The 19,015-nt window shown below is 47.4% G+C and overlaps 6 protein-coding genes across 6 annotated transcripts; 5 read left to right on the top strand and 1 right to left on the bottom strand.

Moving 5' to 3' along the window:
• Positions 1–2: 2 nt before the first annotated feature.
• Positions 3–1,518, top strand: L3040_007106 (uncharacterized protein; the record flags this gene model as incomplete). Its single annotated transcript, XM_007296613.1, has 2 exons — positions 3–410; positions 472–1,518. 2 exons carry the CDS (start codon positions 3–5, stop codon positions 1,516–1,518), a joined length of 1,455 nt encoding a protein of 484 aa, XP_007296675.1.
• Positions 1,519–2,648: 1,130 nt separating this feature from the next.
• Positions 2,649–3,732, top strand: L3040_007105 (uncharacterized protein; the record flags this gene model as incomplete). Its single annotated transcript, XM_007296612.1, has 3 exons — positions 2,649–2,907; positions 3,085–3,292; positions 3,399–3,732. The coding sequence occupies 3 exons, from the start codon at positions 2,649–2,651 to the stop codon at positions 3,730–3,732; spliced, it is 801 nt and encodes a 266-aa protein (XP_007296674.1).
• A 5,266-nt stretch (positions 3,733–8,998) lies between these two features.
• On the top strand, positions 8,999–9,601 carry L3040_007104 (uncharacterized protein; the record flags this gene model as incomplete). Its single annotated transcript, XM_007296611.2, has 1 exon — positions 8,999–9,601. The coding sequence occupies one exon, from the start codon at positions 8,999–9,001 to the stop codon at positions 9,599–9,601; it is 603 nt and encodes a 200-aa protein (XP_007296673.2).
• Positions 9,602–9,736: 135 nt separating this feature from the next.
• L3040_007103 (uncharacterized protein) lies at positions 9,737–10,399 on the bottom strand (the record flags this gene model as incomplete). The annotated part of the gene is made up of 1 exon (XM_007296610.1): positions 9,737–10,399. One exon carries the CDS (start codon positions 10,397–10,399, stop codon positions 9,737–9,739), a length of 663 nt encoding a protein of 220 aa, XP_007296672.1.
• A 1,110-nt stretch (positions 10,400–11,509) lies between these two features.
• Positions 11,510–14,653, top strand: L3040_007102 (uncharacterized protein; the record flags this gene model as incomplete). The annotated part of the gene is made up of 1 exon (XM_007296609.2): positions 11,510–14,653. The coding sequence occupies one exon, from the start codon at positions 11,510–11,512 to the stop codon at positions 14,651–14,653; it is 3,144 nt and encodes a 1,047-aa protein (XP_007296671.2).
• A 2,832-nt stretch (positions 14,654–17,485) lies between these two features.
• L3040_007101 (uncharacterized protein) lies at positions 17,486–18,356 on the top strand (the record flags this gene model as incomplete). The annotated part of the gene is made up of 3 exons (XM_007296608.2): positions 17,486–17,587; positions 17,643–17,745; positions 17,809–18,356. The coding sequence occupies 3 exons, from the start codon at positions 17,486–17,488 to the stop codon at positions 18,354–18,356; spliced, it is 753 nt and encodes a 250-aa protein (XP_007296670.2).
• Positions 18,357–19,015: the final 659 nt, after the last annotated feature.

Raw genomic sequence — 19,015 nt, 5'->3', positions numbered from 1 at the left:
GGATGCCTCCGCCGATGCAGCGCTTTGGCGTCGCGAATAACCTTGCAAACCACTACCAGCAGTATCCATCTCATGCGCAGTCGCATGCGGCCGGCCTGGCTCCGCCCGCCAACCAGGGGTTCATGAATGCGAATTCGATGAGCAACCCTTTTGCCGTGAACGGGAATGCCTTGAGCCTCTCCGGGGGTTTCGGAGGCGCTGGTATAGGGGCGCCTGGGGCCACTGGGCTGGCGAGCCATGCTGCGCAGCTGGGCTTTGCGAATGCGAATCACCCGGTACACAACGGTATCGACCACGGAGCAAGACAGGCGGGAAATAAGAACAGGATACGGGACGTATGGGCTGGTAACCTCAATGAGGAAATGGCTATTTTGAGGTGTCTGGTGGACAAGTACCCATACATCGCAATGGTAAGAGGAGAGCTCGGAACGGAAGCGCAAGTATTGGATTGTTGGTCTGACATGAAGTCAGGATACGGAATTCCCTGGACTCGTCGCACGACCTATGGGATCTTTCAATGGGAAGAGCGATTATCATTATCAGTGTCTCCGTTGCAACGTCGATCTGCTCAAACTTCTCCAATTAGGCATCAGTGTGTTTACGGAAGATGGCGAATCCCCTCCAGCGCAAATGTCCGCCGCAGAGTTGGGACTCGACGTGACACAGGAAGAGACGCGGAAGTATGCTAGTAATTCCCCAATCAACATCCCGACGACGTGGCAGTTTAACTTCCAGTTTTCTCTGGAAGATGACATGTTCGCAGAGATGTCGATCGAAACATTAAGGAGAGCCGGGGTAGACTTCGACAGAATGCAGGCCGATGGCATAGACGTAGGCACTTTTGGGTCAGTCCTTATGACATCTGGCCTCGTTTGCTACGAAGAAGTGCATTGGGTATCTTTCCACGGGGGCTACGATTTTGGCTACCTCACGAAACTTCTCATGGTCAACCCTCTCCCTGATGATGAATTCGAATTTGATGTCAATATGAAGAAGTACTTCCCCAGCATATATGATATCAAGTACCTTATGAAGGCGGCCATCAGACAACACACTATGGGCCAGGCCACTCCACTGGATCCGCAGAGCGCCGAAGTTTTGCAGAAGTTCGAGCAGAAGTCCGGCTTGGAAGCCCTGGCTGAGAGCCTGAAGATCAAGAGACAAGGCTTTGCGCATCAAGCTGGGTCGGATTCGCTGTTGACGGGCAAGGTGTTCTTCCGAATCCGGGAAAAAATCTTCAACGGCGAGATCAGCGACGAGCACGATGGCAAGGTATGGGGTCTGGGGTTTCCAGAATACGTTATTAGTAATGCCCACATCCAACACAACAACTATCAGCAACAAGAGAATGTTACGCCAGGCCAGAACGGGTACACCAATGGCACTCCAAGTACTCCGAATACTGGCAATGCGAATCTTGTGAGCACACCTGTCCACAGCAGCAATACTGGACCGATGGGGCCTCAGACGCCTGGTGGGACGGGTGGAGTATTTGGAGCTTTCCAGTACAACAGGTGATAGAGTTGAGGATCTCAGGATGTGGGCTTTAGGATGCGGTCGGTGTTGGTATTCGAAGGTAGAAAACCCGAGCGGCGGGTTGGGGCACTACGAGAGTCTCGACTGGAGTTAGTTATACTTTGGCGTAGCCATTGAATCGATACGGAGGAGTTCGATGGATTTGCCTTGGGGTGTTGATGTATATTATGGAGAGGATAGATCCGAAGTGCATTCATTGCCAAATCTATGTGCAATCTTGCTGGTCATTGTGTTCAAGAAAGGAGTAGGTACAGAGAAGGGCTTTCAGCCTCATGTGTAAGTAAGTGCCTTGGGCCACAGTTGGCGTCTCAAGACGTTTCCTCTGATGGTTCTGATATATGGACTCCTCCTCCTCCATCCGACCAGTCGTCGTCAATGGTTGTTTGTCTACCTATTTCGCATTCTCAACCGTCATCAATCAATCATACAATATCCCTTCTTCAACTTACCCCTAACAAAGGTAACAAATGATTCCACGAGCCTGTTCTCTATACCCAAACAAATCCCCTTCGCAAATATTCCACGCCTTCAATAATCATAATCCCGCTATTAAATGACCCTTTAGCTCGCTTAAAAAAAATCCACATCGCTATTATCTAGCGAAGCAAGTGTCGACTCCTCGTCACCACCAGAGCTCGCTCTGGTCGTGCAGCGGGACACCACCCACACAATATGCTAATCTAATTGAAATCCTTTCCTTACGGGTCAAAGGGGTTTTTCAAGGCGCATTTTCTCCATCGGGAAACTGAGGGGAAGTGTGACCGGAGTTTTGCTGTTTTTGGTTATTTTATTTTTTATTTTTTTTCGGCTTGATTGATGGGAGCGGCGAAACAAAAGACTCGGTACTTACTAGTGTAAGCTGAGAAAGTGATAAAGACTTACCTAGCTTCTGGTGGTCTATAGCGGAGGGAGATATATTGTCTGGTGCAAGGGGCTGATTACCTAATCAGAGCTATTCTGGATTCTATCAGTGAGTGGTATTGATGCAACATCCATGGCGGGGTCAAGACCATCATATCCTCGTTCCGTAAATCATCTTAAATTCTCTCCAGATCATCTCATCCTTTCCTTTCTGGCAAAACAGAAAAAGAAAAGGACACCACCCCGCTGCAATGCCCAACCCGCGCATCCTCCTCCTCGGCGGCCACGGCAAGGTCTCCCTCCTGCTCACGCCCAAGCTGGTGCAGCGCTCCTGGGACGTTGTGTCCGTCATCCGGAACCCGGGCCAGGAAGCTGCGGTCCTGGAGGCGGGCCGGAGCGGGCCGGGCGGCATTGAGGTGCTGGTCACGAGTTTGGCGGATGTGAGGAGTGAGGCGGACGCGAAGGTCATTTTGGAGAAGACGAGGCCGGATTGGGTTGTTTGGAGTGCTGGTGTGTTTATTCCGCTCATTTTTTATCTTTTGATTTTTGGACATTTTGTTTTGGGGAATTTGGGGGGTGGGTGATGGAGTTGTGTTGCGGTTTGAGGTGAAATGTTTGAACCTTTAGGCGTGTAGTTTTAAGCTGTGGATTTTGGACAGGGCTTAGATGTTGACTTTGACAATATAGGTGCTGGCGGTAAAGGCGGAAAAGAGATGACTTACGCCATCGATCGCGACGCTTGCACGTTCTTCGCCCGCTCGGCGATCAACGTGCCGTCTGTGAAGAAGTTCCTGCTGGTTTCTGCGCTGAGTTCGAGGAGGGAGAGGGCATCGTGGTGGGATGACCAGTCCTGGGAGACGGTGACGAAGGTCAATACCGAGATGATGCCGGATTAGTATGTACTTTTGCAAGATATTGGCGCCTTTTCTCTCTTGGGCCCCCAATGCGCTGAACTGCTGCTCTTGGTTAGAAATATACATTCACTGACATCTGATGCTTAGTTACAAGGCCAAACTAGCAGCCGATGAGAACATCACTGTTCTCGGCGAGGAGAAAGGCTTTCAGTACATTGTGCTCAGACCTGGCAACTTGAGCGATGAACCTGAGACGGGGAGAGTCGTTTTGGGAAAGACTCCTGCGAGGGGGAAAGTCACGAGAGGCGATGTCGCTGAGGTAGCGGCGAGATTGCTTGAAAAAGACGGCGCGAAGGGGTGGTTCGATATTCTCGGAGGCGAGGCCAACCTTGGTGAGGAAGTTGACAGGGTGTTGAATGACAAGGTGGACTCGAGGGAAGGAGAGAGCCTGGAAGTTATGAAAAAGGATCTGAAGCTGTAATTTGTGCTGGTATTTTGAGAGGTATAAGCTATTTACTCAGATGAGCAGCAAAATTCACATCTCAAGCTATCCTTGGTATCTAGTACCTGCAGTACAACATTGCATTTGAGTCTTGCCCTTTGTGAGTTGAAGTAACCAACCGCCTCTGCCATCCTCGCTTAGTACGTAACTCAACTTCCAATCTCATACCATTTCAACCGTCCAGGTCCGAACACCCCCAAAGAACCGCTCCTCACACCCTTTCTCGCTTTGACACCCCCAGAAAAGATAGGCTAGCAGCATTTGAGCACACGTACGGAGAAGGCAAAATCCTCTATTGTCAATGTCATAATCTAGGGTCAAAGGAGCTCGCCGTGATTCCTGGAGGTAAGCGAACGATCAAGATACATCACCTTCAGCACACCGCTCCATGTAGCGAACTTACACCAGTTCAAAATGAAATAATTATGTAACAAAGCAAATATAGAAGTTGATAGCGTAATAGATAGGAGCAGAGACTTGTATGCAGCGTATATCAAGCAAGCCTTAAGGTGCGACGCATGCATCGATATGGCCTCCCATGAGCGCTAGTTTCGATCACGAGCTACCTGATCCTTGATCTTCGGGGAACCGAACTTAAAAAGGCCAACGTTGAAATCTGATGAAAAGAATAGATTTGACGAAGTCTTTTTTTTTCCGGAGAATATAGTAGTAGTGAGAAGATGTAGTCGATGCTTTTTTTTTTGTCTGTGGTATTTCGAAGGAGAGAAATTGGAATGACGACGTTAGCTATGTTGATTTCTCTAACTGTGTTGCAAATTAACTCGTGATCATGAGTCCTTGCAGACAAACAGCTCTAGAACGATATAGACTAGAACGATGTAGACGGGGCATAAACCTATCTCTGATGAGGCTCTATTTATCTCTCGCACGCAATCAAGTCAGCGGTGAATGAATTGTCATTTTCCCAAAAGTGTTGCGTAGTTTAAAAGTTCCGGGGTCCCGCTTCGCAATAAATCCTTTATATCACTTGTGATATACTTACGATAGTCCCTTTATCAGTTCATCAACCTACGATTGAATTCGACTGAAAATAAAAGGGTTTATATTTAGAAAATTATAATTTTCAAGATTAATGGTATCTTGTATTGAATTTCAAGATATGAATCTGATATTTAGAAAGACCTTAATCAAGCGGGCTCATGCATCTTATTTTTATTACTATAGCTTTTACTATTATAATATCACTTAAGTTATAAATGTGATCGAAAAGCTGAGGTTCTTGAATTTTCGCTTAACCATCCCAGCTTTTTTTGCTCTTACAATCGTACTTTTTGCGTGAGAAGTGTTATTTTAAATATTTTTATGATGAAATTATATAATATTCTTCATGGATCCAATAGAACCCGTTCTCGTCGATCCGTGTATCTAACTTCAATTATGATAGCTCTTTTCGTTGTTGACTTATTCTTAATACAAATTGTGATCTTCGATTCTTCTCGATAGAATTTTTTTTTTAATTCGATTTGCGACTTAAATAACTCAATAGAGAAAAGAGCTACACTATTTTCATTTAAATGCATTTATCGACGGAATTGAGCTCGTTCTAGGTATTAAAGTTTCAATGTTATAGCTCTATTCTTTGCTAAGTTATTTCCAATACGAGTTGAAGTGGGACACTTGCTTGCCCTGACTGTTAGATTAAAAACAGACCCGAGCAAGACAATAATGTCAGCCGGTATTACTACACCGTACTTTGCCCTCGTATCAATTAGACCTCAGACTTATCATACGCACCCATGTGACGATCAAGGTTCGGCCCGAGCCCTGACTCATCCTCCTGCATACTTCGTAATTCAAATCAACAAATACCCCGTACGGAGGTGAAGGAGGTACAGCGGTCAAGTGTCGTAACCCTCGACCCACAGCCACTTTTTCTAACCTAATTGGGTTCTGCTCAAATGAGGTTCTTCAAAATTCCGCGTCTAGCGATCACGTTACTGCCTAAATGTAGTAGCTGTGGGTCGACGAGGGTTACGACACTTGAATTTGACCGGATGTACCTCCGTACAGCGGTGGATCATGATTTCGCATACTTCAGTACCTTAAACCAAATACCGCTCTATATAATGAGAATTTTTCTCATGTGGCTCGGACAATTAGCCGTGATCGAAGGGAAATAACAAGAAGGAAAAGAAGCTATTCGCAAAGGCGGCTTATTGCAGGATCGCGAGACAGGATCGCGAGAGGATGTATTCCGTATATCCAAAAACAACAGATTAAAATCAAAACTAATCGATGCAAAACACTTCTACTTACTCTTAATAGTATAGCCAGTTCTACCACAGACAGAACAAGAGTAACGCGTCGCTAGCTTTACCGCTTCTTCTGTTTGCTCCCAGCTTTGATCTTAAGCCGCTCGAAAGGAGCGGTGTGTTTTCCAGTAAGTACTAGAGTTGTGTGGATTTCTACAAGGCCATTTCTACAGCTCGGCTCTTCTACTTTCCTCTACGCGTACAAAGGAAACCTTAGCTAGCATGAAGCCGCAATAACTTTTGAGTGTTGAGGCATGCGAAATCATGCTCCGCCAATGTCGAGGCGTGGGAGGTCTTGGGCCAAGTACCTACAGCAGCTTTGTCTGTCCATCCGTCCGTCCGCATTTACTCCGCGGTACTTCTATATCCACCTCCCAAGCCCAGCCCAGCCCAGCCCAGCCCAACCTCAACCTAAGCCCAACACAAGACCCGAGAATGTAGTGGCCGCATCCGGGAACCCGTTCCGGTCTCAGACGGGAAACATATGCCGATGCAATAATGTCCGTACTACTACGTATATAGTAGGAGGAACAGTACTCTACGATACGAGTAAGAAAAACAGTCGGCCGGGGAAGCTGGGATGCTACTCCCGCGCCCGATTTGCGACGTGCAACAAAAAGAGAAGAAAGGGAATGGGAATGGGAGGGGGAGGAGAGAGCGAATCCTGTCTGTGCTGTGCTCGTGTGGTGTCTTTCCCCGTGCCGTGTGCATTCTTTTCTCGCCGAGAGAGGGAGAGGGACACGAGACCAAACCCCTAAGAAATCTCGCTTAGGAGCTTCGGGAATGGTGTTGAAGGATGTTGGTCGGTGTTTTTTATTTATTTACATCGCTGATGGGTTTTTTAGTGTGATTAGAGAGGGGCTTGGAGTTTGGAGACGAGGGCTGAGATGTGAATAGAGAGAATAAAAAGTTATCTTTGGCTCTCAATTCCTGACGCAGTGTTTCGTTGGTTGTTGGTTAATGGTGGGAATGTATTTTTGGACCATGAGATGGTCAACAATCCAGCCGCGTATCACATCTCTCAGACTCTTTCGTTGTGCTTCTTATGCAAAGCTACGATAAACCCCACTGCATCTGGATGAATAGGCTGGATATGTAGTAGACGAAGAGACGGATGGAATTTTGGACATCTTGGCGCTGGTTTGCTATCACGAGTACGGTAGGTAGGTATTTTCTACACACCTACCTACAAACAATGCACATTTCCAAAGCTCATGATCTCAAGAGACAATTTAAAGCCGGCGTCAAATAATGCCACCTTACATAATGACATCTTCAAGTCTCAAGGCTCTCCAAAAGTCGACGTAAGCATCCCAACTCTAAGGACCACCCATCCCCCGGAATCTCCGGCCTAGCTCCCGGCGACGTGCAACAAAACTGCTATTCTCTTCAATAGACGAAACCTCATTCGCGCATAGAAGTGTGTCACCATGTGCATTTCACGTCAGCGACGCGGGCGCCGGGGGATATATATGAATTCTTCCGTCGGCGGGATGTTTTAGCTCCCCCCCCCCTCGCGCCGCTCTACTACCACTACCACTACTAATCAAGCAGCAAAAGATAATAGGTAGGTAGGTAAGTAGATCCAGAAAAAGAAATAGAAAAAGAAATAAGCATATGTAAACGAAAACCACACACTTCACAAAGCCGGAATACTACTTACCTAGCTAAAGTCCGTAAATCTTTTGTGGCGCCGCACCCCTTCCATCTCCGTCGAGCGGCCGAACCAAAGCAGCATCGTGAGACGATGTTGGCCGAAATTTGTTGCTGCTCTGCTGTTTGTGGACTGCAAAATAAGTGGAATCTTGGGGGATATGATAAGTATAGCTGCTTGATACTAATGGGCTGGGAAAAAAAGTTTCAATGTGGGCTTAGCTCTGACTGCTGCTGCTGCTGCCGCTGCGAATAGGAAGTAATATTAATGATAGATACATAACAGAATCGGTATTCGAGGAGGCTCTAAATAGGAGAAGGAGAGAGAAGGAGGTAGGGTAGATGGATAGATAGATAGATGGATGCATCGATGGATGCATGGTAAAAAAGGTACTACACAATATAAGACGTGAGATGTTGAGATGCGAGATTCAACAGAACAAAAAAACCACGGGAATATACATATTGTGAGCTGTTAGCCCTAGTTGAATTAGGCCTTCAGAAACAAAGAGTCGAAATACACTACTACGTCTGCAAGGAAATACGTCCTGTCGCCAAGTTTGATCTTAGATCTTCCCCGTGTATAGGCGATCACTAATAAGTCTCCCATGATGTTGCAATCGTCGCGTTGTGTTTGAACCGAGCCAGAGATTGGATTTCTTGAGATATTACGCGTTGAGATAAAGGTCGTGGAGCCCAGGTTGACCGGATGCTCTGGTTCTCGACTTCTGCGCATCAGCTCTCCTGCAGAGCTCAATGCATCGCGAGCAATCTGCCGAATTTGGGTATCTTATACTGCCGGTCTCATGCCCGGCGCTTGTCTGCCATTGATGAATGAATAGCACGAGCCAGAAATTCGGTTCCCTGGCCGTAGCAGAGCCCCCTCGATCGCCAATCATTCGCAGCCTTCTCCCTCCGAATACCTACTGTATACCGCTTGAAACCTGTCATGCGGAATTGGCATGCCTCAGGTTCCACCAAAGCTAAAGATCAGATGACCTCGCCTATTAGCTCCCTTGGCGCACTGGAGCTCTGAGGTAGTAGGTATACCGATACTATTCCCTATCTTGATGAGCCCAGGTAGAATAAACTAAGCTGCATTCAATCATCGGAATCTCCTCCTGACCATAGTGCTCCACCAGCACTATAGTTCAGAGCCATATTCGCACTCGCGAGTTATTCAACTAGTCTTGGATAATCTCCGAATCAATTTGGAGCTGATTCCGCAAGTTTCTTCAACGCTTTTTCGTTACAATCTGTTCTTTTCCGACAACAAAATCTCTTCAACGACTCCAACCGCAACGTCAACCGCTCGAAAGATGGACACCTCAACGGCTCTTCCGGTGATCGTAGGTCACCCGATCTTGACAGGACGCTGGGACTACTTGGAATGGGCTAGGAATTACGATTGCCTCGTCAAACAGCTTAAGATGGAAAAGTACGCTTCTCCTCGCTTAGGAATAGAGGATCCTGCTCCAAATATCGAACACGAGAAGCCAGTTATGAAGACCGCTTACCAGCTGATCCAAGAGCTGGACCAGAAGCGTACCCAGGAGTACAACGTCGCCAACGCAGCATGGAGTGAGCAAAATCCAAATGCTGCTCCTGACGACCCTCGCAGACCCCAGCCGCCAGCGAACGCAGTCTTCGATGACATTGAGGAATACTACTTTGTATTGGCAGAGGAATACAAGCTTTTAATGGAAAACTGGGAGATCTTGCTGCGCAAAGGCATTCGAATCTTGAACTGGATCAGCCAGACAGTGGAGGGGTCCATCCTCCACGAAGCAATGTTCGCTGCTAACCAGGAGAACAATTACACAATTCAGTTCTTGGTGGAGAAGCTCCGAGAGACATGCCGACCATCCGATTCGAGCTTCAGATTGGGCCTGGCGAGGGACAAAACAAATCTCTGCAGATAGCCAAACAAGGGAGCATCTCCCCCGCTGTATGGATCAGGGACCATCTGGATGAGCTTCCTAGATAGAATATACTAAGCTTCGTTCATTCATCGGAATTTCCTCCTGACCTTAGTGCTCCATCAGCACTACAAAACCTTATTGCTTCCCAAACAGCTCTGACAGACTCAACCTCCTGCCCATCGTCCTCTCACCCTCATGCCCCTCCCTACTCGGAATAAATCCATCCCCCAAATTCACAATCCCGTCATCACCCCCGGCCAAGCTCCTCTCCCTAACCGCCTCCTCCCAATGCTCCCTAACCAGTTGGGCAATGGCCTCCCGCGGCGGGTCATCCGCCTGTATAAACAAGCCCAGCACCTTCATCTCGCTCTCCGCACTCTGCCCCCGCGGCCGGAAGCCCAGCATCAGGAACCCCTCCGCCGCAATCTCCACGTGCTGGATCTCCCCGCTCTCCACTATCAGGTTCTCCAACCCCTTCCGGTTCAGGAGGACGATGCAGTGACGGCTCCCACCGGTGACAGGGGAGGGGGTGAGCTGGCAGACGAACAGGGTACCTTCAACGTTGGCTTCTTTCTCCCAGGAGCCCGTGGGCATGGTGTACAGTTGGGCGGAGGGCGCGTAGCAGACTATCTCCTCGAGGGCGGGGACGTAGCGGCGGATTACGGAGAAGTTGATCTCGGCTGGGGTGCGCGCGGGGACGGGCGGGTTGTAGAAGGCTTCGGTGTCGTAGTCTGAGGCCTGGATAGGGACCGTGGCTTGGTTCTGGCGGCGCGACCTGCGCGGTGTTTTGGGAGGCATGGCGATGTTAATGTGATGTCGTTGCTGTCGGGGTCGAAGGTGGAATGTACGAATCACCAGTCGTGTAGGGTAACTCAAGGTGAGTAGTTTCGTATTGCCTGGAGTGTTCACGATGGAGGTTGTAGTGGTATGGCTCCCTGATTGAAAGTTGACGTTTTCAACTGAACTGGATGAGGCTGGCGATTTTCAGCCTCGTCTCGCTTGGTAAGAGACCCACCCCTTTTTTCCATCCACAAACAAGATCTTGACAACGCAATATGATCGACCGGCAAAGTCTTATTAGTAGAGATGTCGCTAGCAGATTATGATTAGTCATATCGACCGGTCATATTCAGCTGAGACTCGGTCTCCCTGTGCCATCTCGACAACGGTATCTTCAGTCAGCTATCAGAGTTGCTTCCAGGTGCTTCTTTCCAGAGACTTGAAATGAGAAATTGAAGACAGTTTGCTCTCTGATATCTCCTATTTTGGAGCAATCGTTAGAAGGACTTTATTTCACTGCCAAACCTACTTTTATAGTCCGTCGGATATGGCTGGAAGTCCAGCTCGTGCTTGCATCAATGGGCAGGTAAAGACATATACCGTATAGACATGTAATAAATATTTCATACTCGCTTCTACCTCCTGGGTAGTGAGCTTTGGAATTTGAAATCAGACCGTCTATCTCTTTCTCAGTACTCGTATCTTTATATTTATCTATACATTTCCTTGGTCGATCCATTCTTCTCCGTACATTCTTATCGAGTCAGCCCTCTCAATCGAGCTAGCCTGCGATCGACGACATGGGCCAATTTATTCAGCCCCATCTGCCTAATTCCCCACATCATCAGCATCTCATCTCGCTTTTGAACGCCCCCAACCCGCCAAAGTCGTTCCTCCATCTTCAATTTTACGTGGTGTTTCTTCACTCTACGTACTGATAACAGAATCTCCGTATACCTGCAGGACAACAATCGCTATACCAAATCTCCTTTACGTCATCTCCGCATCCCGCATCCCGCATCCCGCATCCCGCATCCTGACATGCCAAAATAAGCGCCGTCCCATCCCTCTCCACGTCTCACGATCTCACCCGTGGGTGTTTTGTTTCTCGCACCGTGACCTTCCAATATGGCCTCGAATCCTCAGACATCCGTTGACCAGGGCCAGCACCAGGACCAGGACCGTGCCGTGTCCTCGCCTGCCGCGAAGATCTCCAGTCCGCATTCTCTCTCGAAAGCGGTCCATGCCCGCCGGGCCGAGTTCACACGGCCGCAACGGATCCGGATCAAGATCGGCAGTTGGAACGTAGCGGCGTGCCCCGGCACAGAAAAAGATCTCGGCGGGTGGTTCGTGGACGGCAAGGGTATTGACAAGAGGCTGGCAGGCTTGAGTGTCGCCAATGGCATTGAGAGGGACGGAAGCCAGGATCATGTCGAGAGCGTAGAGGCGCAGGAGGCCCGGTGGAAGAAGAAGGTGTCTTCGATACCGAAAGACGACGAGGGAACGATTGTTGGCGGGGAGGAAATTGGCATATTCGTGCTGGGGCTTCAAGAAGTGGTGGATCTGACGAGCGCCAGGGAATACATTGGGAGAGTGTATACGGACCCAGAGCCGACGGCCAGATGGAGGAAGGCTATGGTGGACGGGCTACCTCCCGGATACGTGTTGATCGCTGAGCAGCAACTATCCGGGCTGCTACTCTTCATTTTCGCCTCGCCCTCGATTGCACCGACGATAAGTTCTGTCAGTACGGTCGGTGTCGGGACGGGAATAATGGGATATCTGGGAAATAAGGGGGCCGTCGCGAGTAGGATCGTGTTAGGAGAGACGACACGAATGGTCTTTGTTAATTCGCATCTCGCTTCTGGCACAGATCCAGCGCACCTAGATCGCAGATGCTGGGACGTTTCCCAGATTCTTCAACGGACACAATTCGATCCTATAAGTTGGTCTGGAGTCTTGGATGACAAGGGCGAGGGTATTGGGGACGAAGATTTTGCGTTCTGGTTTGGCGATTTAAATTTTAGGTTAGATGGGCTTCCGGGTGACGATATACGACGACTCTTAATGCTGCATACGAAGGGCGAATATGATATTGGACGAAAGTCACGAAAGAAGATTGATAAGGAGTTGGAGAATACAGATGGGTCTATTGTCATACGAAGCGTTGAGAGCGACTCGGACTCGGACGACGAGGCAACGATACCAAGGACCAAGAGTTTTTACGAAAGCAAAGACGACAGTTCTGCTAATACACTTCCCGACCCTGATGACTTTGTTCAGGATCCGAGTCAAGATCCGGCATCTTTGCAAGCCACGCTTGATTCTCTGCTTTCCCATGACCAGCTGCGGCACGTCAAGAAGAAGAGGAAGGCTTTCCATGATGGCTGGCGAGAAGGACCAATCACCTTTTTGCCGACCTACAAGTACGATGTCGGGAGCATGGGGATGTTCGATTCTAGCGAAAAGAAACGAGCCCCGAGTTGGTGCGATCGAATCCTCTTCCGTACCCGGAAAGATAAGCTTGAGTTCGATGGGAAGACACAAGAAGAGGAACTCGCTAGAATAAAAGACGAGGAAATGAAAGCCCGAGGAATCGATCATGCCGCAGACGACGAAGACGTCTTGTTTGACTATAATCCAGACGAGGACGGTGCTGAAGAGCCAGCGAGAAAGGAATACGATGAATATGACGAGGATGAAAGTGGAATTACGGAAGCGGTTGTCACGAAGGAGGGCTACGTGGATAGGATACACCTTGATGTTTATACTTCGCATCAACGGGTCCTCTCTTCGGATCACAAACCTCTGGACGCAGTATTTACTCTCGAGTACGATGCTGTAGTCCCAGAGCTAAAAGCACAAATTCAACAGGAAGTAGCGCGCGAACTGGACCGTGCCGAGAATGAAGGACGCCCTGGCATCACCGTCGTGGTGGATCATGCTGCAGACGATGCTCCCAAGGCCGAAGACCTGAGCCAGTCGGCGGCACAATTAGCGGCAGCGGCAGAAGGTATTGATTTCGGTGACGTCGGTTTTCAGCAACGCAAGGTACGAAGTGTCACTATTGCAAATACTAGTCAAGTACCTGCCAAATTCTCATTCGTGGACAGGCCTAGCGATTCCGGCGACGAGGACCGCAGTGCCCCCTCTTGGCTTCAGATCAGCTTCGCAGCTTCAGACATAGAGGACTGGCAAGACCTACAAAGAGAGGTCACACTTGAACCAGGCCAGACTATCATCGCCACATTGGAACTCTTCATCGACGACGTCGAACTCGTCAAAGCCCTCAATCAAGCAATGTCCCAACTAGATGATGTCCTCGTCCTTCGAGTCATCGACGGCCGTGACCACTTCATCCCTATCCATGCCTCCTGGCTTCAATCTTGCTTCGGCCGCTCCGTCCATGAACTCATCCGCATTCCGGTGGGCGGTGTCCGCGCTCTGATACCTCCACGAAACGGTGAGGGTGCCCCCGTAAATCGTGGGCAGGAAGTCTGCTGGTCTGCACCACGCGAGATCTTCAAGCTCACTGAAGCCATCGAGTGCCTTACCGATCGCGTAATAGCCGACGCAAATATGCTTGACAACGCCCAGCCTCCCAATAAATTTCCCGGATGGCCATTCGACCGCAATTCCTGGCTTCTCAAAGACAATGCGCTGAGAGAAGCTCATTTGAGCCCTGTGCTCGATGCTTTGGACTCAGACACTAGCCTGCTGCACGCCTTCGACCCTGAGATTCCAGCCTTCCTGAAACTCGAGATCGTTGCCGAGATTTTAACACTGTTCCTCGGCAGCATAACAGATGGCATAGTCCCTGCTCCCATGTGGACCCAAATCGACGCTTCACTCACCACTAAACCCCTCACTTCCTCTTCCTCTCCTCAAGAAATCGAGGATGTGAAATCTCAAGTCCTCGACGTGCTCTCCTCATCACCCAACCACAACATTTCGTTCGTTTTCTTGGCAAGTATGCTATGTCGCGTTGCCGGCGAACTCGCCCCCGTGCCTAATCAGAGCCGAACGCCGACGGAAATACGGAGTAAATTTGGACCGGTTAACTGGAGTCTGGGCTGGAGAGGAGCGAAGGCGGCGCCGCCGCCGTTGATCAGCCCAGCAGTAGTGAGACGGGCGAATGCGGAAAAGGCCTACGCAGAGTGTTTCAAGGACTGCCTGTTCAGGTGGCCGGAGGGAGTCAAGGATAAAGAGCGGAAAGCTGGCGATGATCGGAGAAGGGACATTCTCGAAGCGTTTATGAGGAGTGGGCGCTAATGGGCTGGGGCGGGTCTGGAAGCTTAGGACAGGGGTGGGGTTAATTTTGTAAGAACACGGTTGGTAGGCAGGTATGCAAGAAGAAGATGGGCACTAGGAACCGCGGGTTGAACGAGGAATGCAACTGCTGAAATCGAAGCATCTCGTGGCTTTGTTGGCGCCCGCTACCAGCTCTCGTCTCATCTCATTTCGTCCCTATTCTATCGAACACAACCCCCCTTTCCCGCACATCACATAATCTTACAGTCTGCTTGTGCCACTGTGAAGTAGGTAGGGGGGAAATGCTGTGTACATACATACCACGAAGTCAGACGAATCCCACGCTAAGGTAGAGAGAGGTACGCTTGCACACCAGACTCGCGCTGTAAAAGACACCGATGAGCACAGAGCGATTCATATTGACAGCGTGCCGGGAGTCTCAGAGGGGTAATTTGGGCGAGGAGCTGCGTTTTCGAGCGCGGAGAAGAGGAGAAGAGGAGATATGCCATTTTGGCAGGATGGGTGGATGGGCTACTTGATCATAGACACGGGAATATCAATCAGTCAGTCAGATCAAATCAGCCTGAGATGGATCTCCGAGACTGCGAAGGGTTGGCTCCCTTGACTGCTGAGTTGAGTTGAAACTTGAGTCCCAATTCTAGGAATTGGATTGAGGGGTGATGGGTGATGGGTTTTGCTCCCCATCGATTGATTGATTGATTGATGCCTTGCGGGTGCGGTCCTCGCGGAGGAGATAGATATATTTAGATAAATCCTCAGGCAAATCTTTAGGTTTGTGGTTAGTAAAGCAAGACAGAAGCAGAAGAACATAATAATACTTACTGGAATCACCGAGACGGACGTGGGGAAGATGGGGTGGGCTATAGAGGCTTACTTACTTTACTTTACCTATACCTCCTTACCTGTGAGACTACAGGTTGGCAAAGGAGATAGTTAGGTTGAATGGAATTGTGGTGAGTGGATTGGGGAGGATTTAAGCCGAGCTCTTTTCCTGCCCTGCCTCGTCTGACAATGTAAGTATGTATGTGTGTGTGTGTGCATCTCGTTAGCGATTCCCCGGGCTCTATAGTTCTAAGCTGATGGCTTTGAGACGGATTGAATACTCGGGATGGGATGGGATGCGAGGGGTGCTCTATCTGAGGCAGAGCGCTCGTTGTTCTCGGTGAGAAGAAAGTTTATTTTATTTTATCTGGGGCGGCCGAGTCCAAAATCAACTCTAAGTATCGACCGAGCATTCAGTCAACCCTACTGTTACAGGTAGGAAAATAATTACTAACCGAATTTAAACTTTTGTCAACGGGCCTTCCCGATTCCGCAAGCTCGGCTAGTTGTAGTTAGTAATAATACTACGTAAATACTACGTAGGTGACTTTTTCTCCAACTACTACGTCCCAGGCGTAAGTATTACCCTCCTGAGAGTACGAAACATGGGTTCTTACTAAGGGAAATAGGATTTTCGAAAGGGTCGAAGCAGATCGGAAAAGCGTCCTATTGGATCGGGAATATAGCAAAAGCGTGTCGAACAGGTTTAAATTTTGATTGATAAGTATTTTAACGCTGCTTTTTCCTATCTTTTCTTTCCTAGCTTTATCTTTCGATCTTAACCCGATCGAGACGATTTGGTTATGGATGAGGGATTACATTCAAGAAAAATATCTTGAAGTTCATTGAAGCTATTTTCGATTAGGAATAGTTGTTTAAAAAGCGTAGGATTCGATAGAAAAAGACAGGATTGTTGCTTCAATTAAAACTATAAGATAGCGTTGTTTAAACGTGATTGCGGAGGAAGAGTGGTATATACATAGCTTAGTAAAATAAAAGCTTATAAATATGGCGAGAATCTATCCTCGAGGGGTAATCCTTACGCTTATACCGTGGTAATTGACTGGATTCGGTGCAGAAACGTCTTGGCCTGCGTTTCGTTCGAGAAAATACCTATACTACATAGGAGGTAGCTGGAGGATCCTGCTGATATACTACTAATTGTATAAAAACTACCTAGCTAGATAGATGGTTTAAGTAAATAATTTCGAACAGCCGGCAGCACGAATGTGGCGCCGACGATGATGATTACAATATATTTTATATATGGAATGAGAGCTTGGGACAATACAGCATCAGAATATTAGATTTCTGAAACCGTCCTTCTCAATAGTAGGAGTTGACCTCACCATTTTAGGGCCCTTCCCAAAAGTAGGCGCAAAAAATGCGTCTAACGCATAGAATGTATTTGTCTTCGCACTTTTCGTAACATCACTCGTCTTATAAAATATAGTTGATTATAAAGAATTGATAATATAATATTTAACGATAGTGATAATTTATATGATCGATTTATAATACGCTAGCTTATTCATGTATTGTTTATTCAAGGTTAAAAATAGTGGAACTCGGCTGCGGAAATGCCCGTTGTTGGATCGGAAGCGGCTCAATTTTACTACGTACTACGTACATGGTTTCGGATCTAGATCGACGGAGTAGATCAAGCCAAGAGCATTAAATAAAAGCTACTCCGCACGTTGATCTTTTTAATGTACAATTAAGAAATAAGATTGTAATATTATAAATATTTAGCTGAGCTTAAATTCGATTTTATATTTGGGATGATCTTCGATATATAAATGAAAACAATTTCGAATGCGGTTACTAATATTAGTAAGATGAATATGGTCAAGGAAATAAAGATACCCTTTCGCATCTACATTGGACTAATTGCACCACATTCCTTACCATCGCCTTCTTTATCATCTTCTTTTTCTACAAGATCATTCCTCTTCGTCAGCTCGTTTTACCGAAAGACTTGTAAACCTTTCCGACTTTCTCTTCAAAGTTATGTTGCTATCGCAAGCTATCTGCTCGATCTTGCTTGCCTTAAGCTTTCTCTTTGATAAAGCCTATGGAAGAAAAATTATCGCTTACCGAACTGTTTCCCCCGTAAGTCTGACTTGATTTATAAAACATAAGCTTATATTAATAACGCGAATTATAGATGGAAGCCACGAAAATCAATCTAGAAAAAAGGCCTTATAGAGATGTAGCGGTCGATATAGAAAACGCACGCTGGAATATACTAGGACATGGTCTCTATACGGGTAAGTTGATTTATATTTATAAATCGTTACTTAGTTATGACGCGGAGTTGATAATGTAAGTAGTAAACGAACCTGCTGGCTGGGGTGCTTGGGTGGACTCGTGGCATTGTGCTATCGAAGCGGATATGGACAAGGTTAATGAAGCTAGCAAAATATGGATCCCAACGTCTTACACGGGAATCACTAAGGACGGTAAGATTACCGGTGAAAAGAAATTATGGGGCTTTGAGACCGCAAACGAAGATAAGGTTTTGGAGTATATCAAGTTGATGGGCGTGCTAAACCCGAAGAAAGCATTACGCTTTGCACATATCCCACATCTCCCCGGAAAGATACAAATGGTTATTCCCACTGACACGATAAACAACAATGATTTTGATTTTAAGGCTGAATGCTGGGAAACAGCAGCAGAGCTACAAGCCGCTTTTCCCGAAACCGTTGATTGGGAGAATTGGGGTATTATTGGAAGTCCTGACATTGGGGAACCTATACCGATTCCTGAAGAACCTGTCGTGGAGGATCCTGCACAGGGAGGTACCTTTAAAGAATGGAAAAAGACGAGCTGGTCAGGGCGGTTGTTGCACTGCATGAGAAACCCATGCGATTGGTAACTTTCCTCCTTGGTAACATGTACGTAGGAAGATAGATCAAAAGTATACCCAAAAATACCCCTTAAAAATTATATATACATACATATTTCACATAACGAGAATTCGGTCGATCAATATAAGACGCTTTAGCTTGCGCGCTGAGAAGTAGAGAATTCCCTTTGTTGCGGGCATTCGTAGAGGAATGCGGCGCGCCGAAGGCGATAATGATTAAGCAGGAGACATAATTATGTCCCGCGTCACTTATGAAATAACAAAGAAGTCAAATGTATATTTTGATTAAAACATTAATTAAATAACTTCATATGTATATATGTTTCTTATTATTTTATTAGATCTTAATCAAGCCGAAAAAAAATCAACTATATCGCGTGTTTTTTTAAATCAAAAGAAGTTGTACCGGTATATTAAAGCTGCGGCGAATCCGATTTACTTTCTTCAATCCTTTATTCAATATTTTCTTATCTTTTCAGTATTTGTTGGTATATCCACATATGTGTGCACACGTTGAGACTCGATGCGAATAGCAGGTTGTGGTATTCGTTGTTTTGTTAAGTCTAAAGGGGGAAGCTATTCCTGGGTGGAGTGTGGTTACAGGTGAGGGCGTAGTGCACGGGCCACTGCCATTATCTCCGATACCGAGTCCTTATATCCGATACCTC

Source organism: Drepanopeziza brunnea (genome assembly GCF_022702325.1).
Source record: "Drepanopeziza brunnea f. sp. 'multigermtubi' strain 214-2 chromosome Unknown ctg12, whole genome shotgun sequence".
Classification (NCBI taxonomy): Eukaryota; Fungi; Ascomycota; class Leotiomycetes; order Helotiales; family Drepanopezizaceae; genus Drepanopeziza; species Drepanopeziza brunnea.
The sequence above is the reverse complement of the archived record's forward strand: the minus strand, read 5'-3'. Positions and strand labels throughout refer to the sequence as shown.